At 38.6% G+C, this 16,918-nt stretch overlaps 1 protein-coding gene across 14 annotated transcripts in view; it reads right to left on the bottom strand.

The window, feature by feature from the left end:
* Positions 1-16,918, bottom strand: part of LOC127062297 (apoptotic enhancer 1 protein-like) — a 102,011-nt gene that overhangs the window by 65,322 nt on the left and 19,771 nt on the right. The window contains exons 1-2 of one of the 14 annotated variants that reach the window (XM_050990237.1): positions 15,118-16,559; positions 13,696-14,000 (exon numbers count right to left, since the gene is read on the bottom strand). The exons of 11 other annotated variants lie outside the window; for them this stretch is intronic. In XM_050990237.1, the coding sequence (XP_050846194.1) occupies positions 13,696-13,926 (231 nt within the window). In that variant the 5' untranslated portion in view covers positions 13,927-14,000; positions 15,118-16,559. Of the gene's footprint in view, positions 1-13,695; positions 14,059-15,117; positions 16,561-16,918 lie in introns of those variants that run through there. 2 more of the 14 variants (XM_050990234.1, XM_050990236.1) reach the window with 2 other exon arrangements.

The raw sequence follows: 16,918 nt of genomic DNA on the forward strand, positions 1-16,918 counted from the left end.
TTCTTTCAGCTTTCCCTGCATTTATTTACTTTATTCTACATGAACAAGTAGTTGTTTCACATCCTTATGTTTATTTGATACTACTATCTACATAACATTATTTACTATATATATACACACATCTATATATATATAAAATTTGTTTATATAAATATTTATACATATATATATATTTATATATAGTTTTACTTAAATGTTAGGATGAAATGATTCAACTCGAAAATTCAATATAAATTTGCAAATAAACAAAACGGCTGGGAAAAGATATATTCGAAATATTATTATTTACCGACCATAGTATACCCCGTATATTTCATATTTATATAAACAAAATGGCAAAATATGAAACTGAATCTTTCGTAGTTTCAAAAATGGAGATCGGCTGGTAGATACCTGCCGCTTCTTGGTATTTCAGCAGAAACTTGATGGGAGATGCCAAACGTTATTGAACATCGAATATCTCGACGTAGATTTCTCTGAGGAGAGGAAGAGAGAGAGAGACAGAGAGACAGAGAGAGAGAGAGAGAGAGAGAGAGAGAGAGAGAGAAGACCACGTTGCCTTCGATATACGTACGTAATGCACTATCTCTGTACATGTATGTGTATACATGTGTATATGTTTGCTAGTCCACGTAGCACGAGCGCGTGGTTACACTGTCCTAAATCGTGAGACGAATTCCTAAGGAAGCAACGACGAGAGGATATCGATGACCGTCCGCGTCGATTAGAAAATACTTTACGAAGTTTTCTTCCCTAAATTTTGTCAGACAATTCTTAATAATATCGTTTGTAAGTATAATCGTAAAACTAAATAAAACTTTTTAACTGAGGAAAAATATACGTATTATATTATATAAATATATATATATATATTCATAAATAAAGAACAAAAAAATAATAATAAATAATTGAATCTCATGAAAGAACTTTTAAAAGTCATAACTTCAGGTCGACAAACCAACGAGGCTACGATGCACGGTATGACGTTCGAGCGTTGCTGACCGTATGAACATTGATTATGGAAATGAACTCGAAAATCGAAAACCACCACGAATATCGTGATATCGTTAGCTGTATATAAACTCTACCCGTAACACTCACCACCATCATCGACGCCCTCTCCCTCCTCGTTCCTCGACACCCACCGTTGCACTGTACCGTTAAGTGGAAATTTACATGCGAGGAAAAATACTTCTCAAATTCAGCTTTTATCGTCGTCCAGATCGACGCTCTTTTATAGCATGCTCTATCGCGTGATTCTCAATATAAACGTAATCTAAGTTCGATTTTACTTATAAAAATATTCAACTCGTTTTTCGTTTCCTTTCGTTTCGTTTCTTTACAAAACCAATCACATTAAATCCAAATTAACATTTCGTTCTCTCTCTCTCTCTCTCTCTCTCTCTTGCATTCTAATTCTAATTTCATTTTGTTTATAAAAATATCGCACTCGTTCATCCGTCATTTCTTTATAAATATAATTATACGAATTCAATTAACATTTCGTTCTCCCTCCTTCCCTCCCTCCCTCTCTCTCTCTCTCGCACTCTCTCTCTCTTTCTCATCAATTCGAATTCCGAATATAATATCGTTTATTTGATTATTCCCATTAATTCTGATTCCATAATTGGTCTAATTCGTAGAAAAGCAACGGTGATTGTTCAACGAGTACAGTGACAACTTTGCCTAACCTTTCGTTTAATTCCTCAATTTAGTTCACTTATTCAACGTTACCCTTCGTTTATTTGGGTAAACACTTTTAAACACGTATAAAATCTCTCTCTCTCTCTCTCTTTCTCTTTCTCTTTCTCTTTCTCTCTCTCTCTCTCTCGGTGCGAGAATTTAGTCAACGTAGTTGATTTTTAATGTCACCACGCTTTACATATTTCCTCTTTACGAGGCGAGATAGTAAAGGACCTTTGCGTGAGACACAAGAGTGTTTGAAATCTTCGTGTCCTTTGATAGATAATATTTTTATTTTCAAACTTTTCTAACCATCTTTTTCTATCTCCGACTCTTATTCTGCCTTCTCCATCTCCGAGCAAAAGAAGGAGTATATTATATTTGCTGAAAGTTCAAAAGGAAAGCCGACAGTGGCCCTTTTCGCATGCCGTATATGTATTCAAGCGTGGCCCAACTTCGACCTTTTCTCTCTCCTTCTGTCCTATACCAACATCTGTCTCTCTCTCTCTCTCTCTCTCTCTCTCTCTCTCTCTCTCTCTCTCTCTCTCTTCTACATAAACACATACGCATATATACATACACACACACACACATTTAGTTCTATCTTTCTGGTACGTTCACGAGATCCAAACGAAACGAGAACGGAAAGCAACTCTTGATTAAAATGAGTGCACCGTCAACGGTAGACGAAATATAGTTTTAGGAAAATTGAGAGAGATAGAGATAGAGAGTAAGAGTAAGAGTAAAAGAGAGAGAGTAAGTAGGTATCATTCGTCCAACAGGAAATGAAGAACCAAAGTCTAAGTCAAGTTCGCTCGAAAGATCGTTGCAAAGTGGATGAAATATTTTCTTATTCTATCCAATATTTTTTTTTTATTTCTTTTATTTCTCCTAAAAATCTCATTCCAAGATGATTCTCCAAACTTTAAATTCTTCCTCGGTTCATAAAAATTTCTTCGAATTCGTAACAATAATCGTGACAAATAATTCTTTTCGTATATAAATATATCGTGTTAAATTCTATTCAATGGGATATTATTTACAGGATGTAAGTAAGAAATATTTTTAATAATAAAAAATACGAGATATAAGAAATACGAGAAGCGTTCGAATTGAAAATCCGTAAACTCGATTTGTCGTGAATCATGTTAAAGATAAAGCGAGTTAATTAGATAAGAAAGTTTCTTGGAAAAAGGGACGAAGGGTGGGGTAATGGTTTGAAGACAATGAACGAAGGAGTACAATGATAATAAGACTACACAATCCGTAAATTCGTTCATCCGTATGTATATGTAGATATATGTATAAATACGTTTCTATATACATAAATATGTACGTAGGTATATGTATAAGTATATACCACGTATGTATACCTACTATTTCCGTCGTAGATAATGCAACGACGAGAATGAACGAGCATAATTTTCAGAGAGACTCGAGTATGATAGATTATGATGATTCGCGAGTTTCAATTTTAGGAAAGAAATTTTTCATCCCGATAATTCGTCCGTTTGATTTCGACGTTGAAAAAAGAAAGAACGAAAGATCTCCATAAAAAAAAAGAAAAAAAAACTAAAAGAGAATAAAAAAGAAAGAAAAGAAGAAAACGAAATATCGCACCCTAAAACAATGATATGTTCAATCATCTACAACCCCTTTCCCTTTCCTACCCCATAACTCCTAATATACTAACGATCGATATTATTTGTTATAAAGAAACTTACTCTCGTTAACCTAGAGATAAGCAAGAAGGAAAAGTCTAAAACAAAAAAAAAAGAAAGAAAGAAAGAAAAAGAAGAAAGAAAAGAAATAAAAAAAAAAAGGGCGATATCGTCGATTTAGAAGATGAAAAAAATTCTTCGAAAGGTTTCGACCCAAGATTTATCGATCTCCATGGTCATAAGTTTGACAAAAACCATATAGCGTACGAGGGATTGCGTCCAGAGATATGGGTGGTGACAACGTCCCTTTCCCTTCGTTTCCCTTATCATCCTCCCCTTTCGTAGTTCACGTTCTTCGTCTCTACTAAACCCTTCTCGTTCTAGCTCCCTTCTTCCTCGACCTACCACCCACTACCATCGCCGTCGTCGTCGTCGTCGTCGTTCTTCCTAGCCCCAAGCGCAATTTAACTTGCAAATTTATCCTCTCGCAGCTTTCGCCAAGGGCTTTAACAAGTACTATCCGGGGATGCAATTTTTAACACGTGTTCCGTTCGTTCGTTCGTTCGTTCGTGTTCACGCGGAGGTCCAAGAGAAAAAAAAGCTCGATCATCTCTCTCTGTCTCTCTTTATTTTCTTCTCTTCCTTCTTCCTTTTTTTCGTTCCTTCTCCTCCTTCTCCTCCTCATCCTCCTTCGTTTTCCCTCGGGGCGGATTTCCTTTCTTTCTTTTTCTCTGCTTTTCCTTTCTTCTCTTTCTATTTTTCTTTTTTTTTTCTTTTCTTCTCTTTACTTTTCTTTTTTTTTTAGCTATTTCTTCTTTTTCTTTTCTTTTCTTTTCTTTTTTTATTTGTAAATTTACCTCTCCAAGAGTTCACGATGAAAAAGTTTCGATTTAACGGGCAACAGAGAGAACATTCTTCCTTCCTTTTTTAATCTACATCTGAACCTTTCATCTCTCTCTCTCTCTCTCTCTCTCTCTGTCTCTCTCTCTTTCCTCACTCTATATTTCTCTTTCTGTCTCTTTTTCACATGCTCCGATCGATACGATTTAACGGCGACTATACGGTACTGGTTACTGGCCACTATAAAACCTAGATGATACGACGTTATACGTTTATACCTATCGACGTTTGATCTTCTTCATGTTTTTCTACCTGTACATCGCTCGAAAATTGTCCAGTTGCGAATATATCCCCGACTCGTTCCTCTCATTTTTTTTTTCTATCCCCATAAGATGGATCTCAATTACCTGAAAATCCATCTGGCTTATTTCCTCGAGTATAAATTTTTTTTCTCGTTCGATTTTATACGCCGTCGTAATTAATCAAAATCGTCAAACTGCTAACTTGGAAATATAAAAAGTAAGATGTAAGAGAAGAAATTTTTACCGAAGTTTCATTATTTTTCCGTTCATTTTTTCGATTTTTCGTAGTTTCTTTTCTTCTCTCTTTTTTTTTTTTTAAGACAGCATCGGTCGGAAGTTTACAGGTAATTTCGACGATCGATTGCTCTTCCCTTACGAGACTTTACATACTTTTTCTTTTTTGTCGAATCATAAAAAATTTCTAGGCTCATAATTTCGCGATGTAAAGAGAGAAAGAAGAGAAAAGAGAAAGAAAAAAAGAGGAAAGGAATTAGCCTATAAAAAAGGTCCCGAGAGAAGTAATCAATTTTTAAAAATCACATGGGAAACTTTTGGTCTACCCTGTAGAAGAATAAATGATAAAATCCATGAGGGTGAGGAAGAGAGAGAGAGAGAGAGAGAGAGAGAAATTTCTCTTATCCTTTAGTTGACGTGAAAAGATGACGAGACCTTTTTTTTTGTCGACAAGAAGAAAAGAACAGAAATTTTATACGTAAAAATGGGGAGCTGAAGTAACATCAAATCTCCTCCTCGAGGAGCTTAACATCAAAATCCTCGCGCGTTCTTGACGAAGTATTATATTTCACTAAAACTCGGATTAGCTCGGATACATAATATGTACATCCGAGCCGGATACGTTTTTCCCCTATTCTTAACCCCCCTTCACAACTCCCAACCCCTTTTTTCCTTCTTTTTATTCTTCTTCTTCTTCGTCTTCTTCTTCGTCTTCGTCTTCTTCTTCTTCTTCTTCTTCTTCTCATTCTATCGACTTCACTCGTACGAAGGAATATACGATGCAATCGTCCTGTTATTTATTTCTTTTTTTTTCTCTAATAAAATCGAAGAAAGACAATATCTGACCAAAAAGAAAAATGAATAGAAAGAAAAAAGAAAAGAAACAAATTAAACAAATAAATAAATTCTGACGTCATCGACAGCTCGAAATGATTTTCTACGTGAGAGAAACCCAATCGCAATTACAAAGTTCGCCATTAATGTCGTTGACGTCGATGAAAGTGCAATTGCAATTACCACGGTGCGCACGTTTGTGTTCTTGAACCGGTAGCACCAATGAAACGATTATATAGTAGTTCTCGATTGAAACGCGAAATTGACGTTGCGGACTTGTTCTCTCTCTCTCTCTCTCTCTCTCTCTCTCTCTCTCCTCACCCTCCCCCCTCTTCTCTCTCTCTCTCTCTCTTTGAACGGAGATGGGAGCAACGAACGATCGCATAATTCTCCACGCAATTACGATCGATCGATCGATCTTTTCTTCTCTTCCGAGTACGAGTATCGGCGAGGTAAAACTATCGGTGGTTTGTATTATATTTATCGCCGAGTCGTACGTACAGTGAAAATATACAAATTAATTATAATTCATTGCGATATCTCGATATAATCAAATAATAAATAAAATAATTAATAACAGATCATTTATTTGCACGGAACAAGTTTTATCTCCCGAGCTATTTCGAAACTGATCTTTCGTAATGGTTCAACCAACCCCACGATCCTCTTCCGGTCGACATAGAAAAATATAAAAATTCGTTATAATTGTAATCGAGCCGAAATTAATTTGCAAACGTAAAACTCGATATCTCGATCCGATTTGCAATTCGATCTCTGTGCTCTTTCGACGATGATATTTTGTAACTGAGCTTTCGGTTCCTCTTCTCGTCGACGTGGAAAAAAATATATATATATATAAATTTAAAAAAAAAAACAATAATAATAATAATAATCGTAATCGAGTAGAAATTAATTTGAAAATGAAAAAATTCGATATCTCGATTCGAGTTTACAAATTGGATATCTCTGCTCTTTCGATTTTAATATTTCGTAACAATCACGAGCTCGATGGAAAAAAAGTAAAAAAAGATGAAAAAGAAATAAAAAACGAAACAAAAAGATTACTAATAATTTGCGAACGAGTAGGAAATTAATTTGCGGATCGAAAAATTTGATACCTCGGATGAGTTTGCAATACTGGATATCAACTCTAGCTCGATTCGATTAATGATCTTTTGTAATAACAAAACGACAATTATTCCGAATAATTCTTCGTCATATATAGTATGAAAATATAATAATTCATTAGAATTGTAATCGTAGTATCAAAATTAATTTTCAACTGATAAATTCGATATAACTTAATGGGGTTAGCAATCCGATATCTCTGTTCTTTCGATAATGATATTTCGTCGTCTTGGTAGGGTTGTCGGTGACACTTGACACTCGACGAAGAGAGAAAGAGAGAGAGAGAGAGAGAGAGAGAAAGAGAGAGAGAGAGAGTGAGAGAGAGAGATAGGACTATTCGAAAACTAAACCGCAAAATTGACGCTCGAGCGAGCTTTCGAAACGATCCACCAACAAGCATCACCTTCATTATCGTTATCCAGGGGTTCAGTATCGCACGCCAGCTGGACCGCTCCCGAGGGAAGTGTTGTCGCGTTAACGTAAACAGAATAATCCCTTTGTCATCCGACGATCGTGATGCGCGTTCATCCCTCTCGAGCATTCGCGTGAAACCGGCCGTCACTGACACTTGTCATGGGAAAACAAAAGTCCCATTTAACTGCGTGATTCACGAGCCTTTCGAAATTGTTGAAGCAGCCGCACAAATCGAAATGATTTACATCATTTTTCATTTATATTTTATGTCGCCGAGTATCTATCGCTGATTTTATTCAATTATTACCTCAAATTTATTTTTTATTATCGTGTATATATATATATATAGAATGAAATGTGAACTTCGTCTCTCGTGTTATTGATAACGTGAAAAAAGCTTGATGGGCGACATTAAGTAATAGAGAGAAAAATAAAAAAGGAAAAAGATAGAAATAAAATTGAAAAATTATTTTCTTTCGTCCTTAAAAATTGATATGAGAAGAATACGCCGTACTATATTTCATTATATTATAGTATAGGTTGTATAATTATTATTACAATATAAATAGTAGGTATACTATATTATATATATGTACAATATATAATATATCTGAGCAAATATATTTATATACTAACAATAAGTAATATCAAATATATATATATAATAATTATAAATAAATATATTTGATATACTATAGTACAATCTATCGCATTAATAAATATTACACATAACAAAATATACTGTTCTTTATATAGGTATATAATTATATATATATATTTAGTAAATTTTCGAAAAAGAGAATTAAGGAAGTAATAGTTTTAAATAGTTACAGGATAGTGTATCGAGCTTTTCTCCTGCGGTCGCTTCGATCGGTTGCTTAATCAAGAAAGTTTCAAGTTAAGCCATAAAGTTGACGTTCGTTCGTTCGTTCGAGACAAGAAGCTTTTCGCGTTCTTTCAGCTCTTAGCGTGCCTGTTAAATGTTCTAATTTTAAGTTTAACGCGTTCGACCGATGCGATCAACGAATTATCCCAAGGAATTTCAAGTTAACGGTTCAGGGTATTTCGTCAGATTATACGACTCGTTTGAATCGACTAGTTTCACAATGGACGAATGAGTCGCTCGATGATCTCGACGTAACTTTGCGAACGTGATAAATCGACATAGAGCAAGAGAGAGAGAGAGAGAGAGAGAGATAGATAGATAGATAGATAGATAGAGAAAGAGAGAGAAAAAGAGACAGAGTTAATCGTATGTTCGTGCATACATAGATATGTTACTCGTCGATGACGATTAATCATCATAGAAACGACGATGACAAGCCTCGATAAAATCTCTCGTCGCCGTCTTCTTCAACACTAATATTCCCAAGTTAAGCTCCTAGTAACAGCTGCCCAATGCGCTATCTAGACTCGTACACGACGATTGTTTCGCTTTTAAAATCTCCGCCGAAGGTTTTAACATAGTCCTCGAATCGTTCGATCGATCGATCGATGGATCAGTTCGTTAGATTTTCGACATAGACGGAGACGGATAACAGACGGATAGAGTAAAGGAGAGAGTGTGTCGATCGAAAAAAGGAATGAAATAAAAGAAAAAGAAGGAAAAAGAAAAAGAGAAAAAAAAAAGAAGTAGAAAGCTAAAGCTCGTGTTAGAGGAAGAGCGAAGAGTAAACCGTGTTCTCTCGCGATGAACGTATCGAAGAGAAGTGTTTAGTGTGTGGACAAGAATAAAAAAAAAAAAAAAAAAGGAAAAAAAAAGAGAAAGAGAAGATTAAGAGATTAGAGCGAATCGTTGAAATTCGAAGAAGAAGAAAAAAAAACAAAGGAAAAGTAAAAGAAAATGAAAAGAAAGGGATTCTTTGGATCTATTCGTCGTTCCACTTAACGGTACGTAAGTAATTACGATGAACGAGATTCGATTAAAAGGTTGTTGAAGGAAGGATTGGAGAGAAGGGCGAGGGACGTGGGGTTGGTTGGTTCGATGGGCGGGTGGACGGGTGAAAGGGGGGGAGGTACTGGTGGTGATGGTGGTGGCGAGGAAGAGGTGGCTTCGCGGTTCCACGCGTCCGCTCTTTTCTCACGGAATGACTTTTACCGGGAAAGGAATGTACCGGACAGCGTGCCAGGGAGAATAAAATCATTGCGAGGGGTCGCGGTCGAGTTCAACGACACGATCTCTTTCTCTCTCTCTCTCTCTCTCTCTCTCTCTCTCTCTCTCTGTGTCGTTCTCTTTCAATACCTTTCTTTCTCTCTTTCGTCGTCGAGTTGAAAGAGAATGGATCGAAAGGATCGACGGAGATCTCCTCGTGGCTGTTTTCTACCAACGTGGACTCTATGTGTCGTGAGTAAGTGAGTTACTTACTTATTTACTTATCTAATTGCAATTACGGTTTTTGACCAAGGTGTGTACTCTCTTTCTTCCTTTGTCTCTTTATTTGTTTTTATCTATCTATCTATCTATCTACCTATCTATCTATCTATCTATCTATCTATCTATCTATCTATCTATCTATCAGTTGACTGACGTAACGACATATTGTTCTCCCGATGGTCCGATCCGATATTTATGACTCTCGATTACGATAAAACGCTTCCCGATCGCGATAAAATTCTTCTGCGATTATGCAAATATTTACGATCAGTTCACTCACATACATACACAGACCACTTCTTTTTTCTTATTTTAGAGCAAATAAAATAGGAGAAGGAGAGAGAAGAAGAGAGAACGAAAGAGAGAGAAAAGAAAGAATCATCGAAGGAAATTGGTCCGGATCGATTTTTCGAGATACCAATATACGTCTTTGAATGAAAAGAGGTGAGAAGAATCGACATCTCGCGTGACTGTCGATATCATCCTTCTCTCTCTCTCTCTCTCTTTTATTATTTTATTTCGAATACCATCATCTCGATCGAAAGGAGGAAAAAGAGAGAAAGATAGAGAAAGAAAAAGATAGAGAAAGACAGAGAAATAGAGGGAAAGAGAGAGAGAGAGAGAGAGAGAGAAAGAAAGATAGAGAAAAGAGAGGGAAAGAGAAAAGGTCAGGATATTTATGAGCGTCCTTCGAGCTCAAAGGCGCAGCCGGAAAGAATTTTCAGTCGGGCGCAACCCTAGTATAAGAACCCGCGGAGTGCCTCGCGCGATACTATTTTCGGCCATCTGGCGCAAGGTTGGACGGCCGCGCGAAACGACACTTTGTCTGTTGTGCCACAGAAGTTTCATGGAATAGACCGAAATCATACGAAGAATCAAAACCTCTTTCCATTTCTACATACGTAATACACGTGTTTCTGCAGTTGGAAAAACACCAAATTCGACTTTCAAATTAAATTATTACATACGTCTACGTACATGTGTACGTACACTTATATACGTATGTATATTCTTTTTTATCCCGTATAAAAACATTTATTTTCTCCTATATATATATATAGTTACTATCTGTTGGAATGACTAAAATCCGTATATAATTTTAAAATACGAGCAACGTTATTTCCTTCCGTATAGCCTCGAGCCCTAACATATTCCAGAATGTTTTCGATAAAGTGCACGGGGAATAATCGTAAAGCGAATATTTAATTCTCGATAAACAACCGCAGCTAACCACTCACTCTCTCTCTCTCTCTCTCTCACACACACACACACTCTTCTTCTTTTTCTTCTTCTTCTTCTTCTTCCTCCTCCCTTTTACGCGGAAGCGAAGGAGAACTACACGGAGGTCACGTGCCATTAGCCGATAGGACGGTAACATTTGCTTAACACGATAGTGCCATTTCGCCTAGCTATATCCTTAAGGTATTGTCAAGAGACGATACATACTGCACAAGCCGTGTGGAAACGAGCGTGTCTTCGCACGTTCGGTTACATCTAATCGGTTCTCAGCTTCTACGCGAATCCTCTACAACTCCACCTCCCCCATTACTCTCTCTCTCTCTCTCTCTCTCTTTCTCTTTCTCTTTCTTGGTCCCTCTCTTTCGTTCGATCTTCCTTACTCCTTATAGCAAGAACGTCGGAGTCTTCTGCTACCGTATTCGCGAGACAGTAACTAATTTCTCTTGCTAATGAACATCTTATAGAGGGGAGTAGTCTCCTCTCTTTCTCTCTCTCTCGCTCTATCTCTCTCTATCTCTCCATGTAAGGTGGGTAGGTACATACTTAATTACGTTCTCCGTGTTCAATCGTCTCTCTCTCAACTGCTAATGTATATAAGTCGTGCGACAAAGTATAACGAAAACGTTCGTGTATGTGTGTGTGTGTGTGTGTGTGCGTGCGTGCGTGCGTTTGAGCGTGACAACGAAAGATCTCATTATCTGACGAGACCGAGAGACCGAGATCGAGATCGAGACCGAAAAAAAAAAGAGAGAGATAGATAGACACAGAGAAGGAAAGAGAAAAAGAGATTAGAAAAGTTTAACAGAAATTTACTTGGCCTCGCCTCATCTCACCCTCTTTAATTTCCCCACCTCCTCCTCTCTCCCTCTTTAAATTCACGCCACGCTTCCAACTTCATTCGTACCTGTTTTCAAACGACGAACGCGTTTCAAAAGCTATAATTGTTTCCTAGAACGCATCAATAAACATCGTTAATTCTACGAACAACGGAATGGATTCTATGGAACTTCCATAAATATCCCATTCGTATGGGATATCACAAAAGGGCTTTCCGGAAAACCAATGTAAAACGATCCCAGAACCGTACATAGGTCAGTTCCACGAAATGGGTCATTTCACTCTTAAAGCACTACGATCTCTTTCTCTCTCTCTCTCTCTCTCTCTCTCTCTCTCTCTCTCTCTCTCTCTGTTTCTCAAAAGTACTCCAGAAGGGCTAAGAGAATTTTTGTAGTATCAAGCAAGAGGTGGCAGCTTCTTCTTCTTCTTCTTTTTCTTGAGCTTCTTCCAGAACAATCTTCCCTCTCTACCCCTTCTGACACCACCCCCAACCCTCGTCGTTCTTTCTTTTTATCCCCACTTTTCTATCTCTTTCTCTTCTTACTACACCTATCTTCTCTCTTTCTCTCGCTCAAAGCTCTCCCGTGCATCTCCCTTTTCGACCGAATAAGAAAGATAGATAGATAGATAGATAGAGAGAGAGAGTGAGAAAAAGAGAGAAAGAAGATGACAGGTACGTAGACTCAAGAACGGGCGATCTTTGCATTCTCCGACGAGTATAGGATGAGAAGGTTCAAGAAGACAGGAAGAGCACTGCCGCTGTCACGTTGAAGGTGCAGAAAGGGCAAAGGGAGAGTGGGAGGGAGGAACTTCTAAGGTGGGAGGACGAAAGAGGACCAGAAGAGAAATGGATAGTGCTCTTCCAACGTAACTACATGGTATCTAACCTACGTCTGCGTGTCTCCGTTCATGCGTGTGTATGCGCGCATGCGGACTCTAATTTTTGTCTATCACGAGTCCGCGTTCCACGAGCGTCACGGCGTCAACTTGGAGGATGGTTTCAGCCATACCGCCCGCCAGAGATATATGGCCGCGGGCAGACCGGCAATGAGAACGTTGTCAGCGAGTTCATTAACGCGTCGCTCGCTAAATTCTCTCGCCTCGAGATCCAGCCTGCGCGAGTTCTTCTACCTACCTACCTACCTACCTACCTACCTACCTATCTGTCTACCTATCTATCTTCTACCTAGTTGTCCATTTGCATAAGAGTGCCACAGCCATTGGAATCGATCAGCCTATCTATTCTTGTTAAGGTCATTCTAAATATAAACGTTTAAGATACAACGGGGAAGATGTAAGAGCAAAAAAAGGAGGAAGACAAAAATTTATTATACATATATATATGTATATATGTGCACGCGTGTTTGAAAAGATACCGCGTGTAAACATTGGTACAGCGATGAAAGATCGCGTCGTAAGAGAAGAAAGGAGATGGGAAACAAAATAGAAGGAATAAAAAAAAGAAGGAGAAAATGAAAAAGAAAAAAAAAACAATTGGATTTTTCCAACCGAAAACGAAATCTTGCGTATGTACCTAAGGAAGACGTACAGTTACTTACTTCCTTATCTACCTATATCGTATGTCTCCTCGCGTATCCGTCTCTTTTAATGGCAAACCCAAAGGAGAAGTACTCCAGACTATATTTATTCCTTTCGGCTGTTTCGTATCGAGAGAGAAAGAAAGAAAGAAAGAGAGAGTCGCAGCTGCAATGTCAATACGATATGGGAGAAGCAAAGGCAGTCTCCTAGAAATCCAATACCTCTCCATCTCCGAGAAAGAGGAAGAAGATGAAGAAGACGAAGAAGAAGACGCCTTAAAGTAAAAGAGGTTAAAAGGAGAATCGAATGACCTCGTATAGACGAACGTTCTTTGAATTCTTTTTAGAAATCGATCGGAAGTAGACGTAGAACGTCTCTTATCGGAAGGATCGAACGAATTTAAAAACAAAAAAGGAAAAAAAAAATGGGAATAAAAGAAAAAAAAATTTTGCGATTTTTCGTTTTTACTTTTCTTGCTTTTTTTCTACTACTCTAAGAGATGAGGGAAGGGGGTGGAGGAAGGAGAGGGCAGCAGAAGTGGGCGCCCCTTCCTTCTCGTTTTCGCTCTATTTCTAATTCGACGTCCTCCAAAACAAAAATAAATACTCACTTTCCTGGCAGCCCATTTGACGCAACGTATGGCACCGCACTTGGAATCGTCCATAAGAAAGTGTTCGTTCTCCAATTCGGTTTCCATTTTCATCCGAGGAATCGGCAGGTTGTCGTCGGCCATCGACGACGAAACGTCATTGTCGCTGTCGAACGCAGATTCGGAATACTCCGTGATCGTCGATAGCCTCTTCCTGCGATCCTCGGATCCGTCTGCCGGAAATTGCTCCATCTCGAGGCACTTTGAATTCAGCAGACACGACCCAAACGCTATTTCTCTAATATTCTCTTTGATCGCACTTTGTTCTTCTCGCGAGCACGAGAACGAGATTAGGTTCGCGGCGCACGAGAATTTCAGCGAGGAAGATATATATATATATATATATATATATATATATATATATATATATACAGAGAGAGAGAGGAAGAGAGAAAGCAAGAAAGAGATAGAGAGAGGAGAGCTTTTAAATCTACTCGAGGTACATCCAAGGATTTAATCCTGTAATTGCATGCGTTAGCTTAATCTCGTAACCGTGGGCAACGGTGTAACTGTAGTATGGTTCCGAGTAGAAGGTTACGGAGAAAGGTTGGAAGAGGAGAACGACTGATTTACCGACCGAGCCTTTCGGTCGGACCACAACGTGGAAAACGGTCGAGCAGGATTATCTGCGGAAAGGACATCAAACCGCTCCTGGATACACGCGTTTGCACTTAGGCCTCTCCTATGTGTATCGTCGTATTCCTCGATCGATCGATCGATCGATCGATCTATCTATCTATCCATCTATCTATCTACCGATCGATCGATCGATCGATCGATCGATCGCTCCCTCGATCTTTTCGATTATAGTCGAACGACTCCGTCAACGAATTTTATTTTCTCTCGTAATTGCTTGGAATCATTCATTCGTTATCTTTATTCCTATTCTCGATCGATATCAATATTTACGTTAATTAAAAATAATTCAATCGATATAATAAAAAAACAATCGATTAGACCCAATCACGCGTCTTTACTTCTTTATTAATTTATCTCTCGGTACACGTGCACAAGCGTCGTTCCGAACTTACACGCTCGGTCCAATTTTAAGGCTATTAAGGTTTCCTCTCACGGTCCATGGCAATGGTGGTATCGTTAATTCAAATGTCGCTGGAACTCGCCGGGAATAATTAATTACACCGTGATCGCAAGGATGAGGACGCGGGCCGATGTTACTCGTACTTAAATAAGTATCTATCCCATCCTGCGTACGTATAAAATTACGTATAAAGCGACGTTTTCACGTTTTTTTTTTTTTATTTTTATTACTTCTCTCTAGATTTTCTTAAATCTTTTTTTATTATTGTTATTATTATTATTTCTCTCTCTCTTTTTTCCTCTATTTTCACGAATAATAGAAAAGCTCGCACGACGATAATTTACATAGTAGAAACCGTATCGAATTCCGCGCGTCTGTTTTCATCGTTCCGCATGGTCTCATCACTTTTGTTATCTTCCTCGCTAATTATCGAGAACGAACGATAATTGGCGAGTTAATAAGCTCGATTTGTTCTTTGCCTTGGCACTTTGACTGCACCACCAATGGCAACGTTTCTCTTTATTTTTACTCTCATCTCCTCTTCTTTCTTTCCTTTTCTTTCTTTCTTTCTTTTCTCGCAACAAACGTTTCACGAAAAACGTAGCGGAACGATCGAGCAACGACGACGACGACGACGACGACGACGACGACGACGATAATGACAACGACAACGAAAACTACGACGACAACAACAACAACGACGACGACGACGACGACGACGACGACGACGGAGCAGAGAAGTAAACGCCTACCACGACGCGTAACTGCGAGAGTACTGCAACTGGAGTAGCAGCATCAGCCAAGAGGACCGTTCCTCCTCTTCGTCTTTCGTGTGTCTTTGCGATCCTTCTCTCTTCGAGTTTCCTCCTCCTCTTTCTCCTCTTCCTCCTCTTTCTCCTCCACTTCTCCAAGTATTTTTTACTTCTCGCGCAAAAAACTTTTTACTTCTGCCCTCTACTTTTCACCAAATTTCCCGAAGAACTTTTAAATATAACAGAAAAACAAATGGAAAAAAACGAAGGAGAACAGTCAACGACACAGTGTCATCGTACTATACTATATCTTTCCTTCTCTCTCTCTCCCTCTCTTTCTCTCGTCATCTTGACGTTCTTCATCATCGGTCACCACGAGCACGCTCAGACTTCACACTTTATATTTAGACGTAGGCGACGCGCGCTTTATTTCCACGCTGCTCTCTGCGGCTAACTCGACTCATGCTCTCTCTTTCTCTCTTTCTTTCTCTTTCTCACTCGTTTCAAGCGGGATCCAGATCGACCGGTATCTCTCTGTCCTTCTTCATCCTTCTCCCTCTCTAATACCACCATCACGCTTCTCGTCGACCATCGTCGAGAGACAGACGAATACGTTCAGCAAAACACGTAGCTCTGTTGTCTCTGTATGCTTTATTCCTTCTGTCTATGTATATACGTATGTGTATTGGTGCGTGGGCGGTTAACCACGTGCGTGCGATAAACGCGACGTCTGCTTCTCGTTGAAGTTACCACCACCATCACCTTTGCCACTGTCGCCATCACCACCACTATTCTACTATTACCACTACCATCATTATCCTCGTCGTCGTACGCACTCGTGTATTTTGATGTCAATACGATACAACAACAATAACAATAACAACAACAACAACAACAACAACTACTACTACTACTACTACTACTATTACTACTATTACTACAACGACGACGTAATATGACGTTTCTACATCTTCATACAACAAACACAAGTTGACCTTTCGAGTGGTGAATTAATCAGTCAGGTAATAAGCTGATTTCCCGTCTTATTCTATGCTCTCTTTCGATCCTCTTTCTCTCTCTCTCTCTCTCTCTTTTTCTTTTTCTATCTGTCTCTATGCGTATTTGTTCGTACACGTGTATGTTTATACGCATACGTGTAGATACACGTATTCATATGCTATAACTGATGATCTTGATAAATAGAGGAGCTAGCTAGATCGTCCTATAAAGCGACAATTTGATAGCGGAGCGTAACAGATCGTGACGTAATGACAGGGATGATACGATTATTTGCTCACGATCCTCACAATACAAGCTCACAATACAGGCTCGTAATTGTAGTTTATTCCGACGAACCCCCCTCCGGTAACTCCTCTGTTTCGCTTTACGTTTC

This window comes from Vespula vulgaris, chromosome 3 (assembly GCF_905475345.1).
Source record: "Vespula vulgaris chromosome 3, iyVesVulg1.1, whole genome shotgun sequence".
NCBI lineage: Eukaryota > Metazoa > Arthropoda > Insecta > Hymenoptera > Vespidae > Vespula > Vespula vulgaris.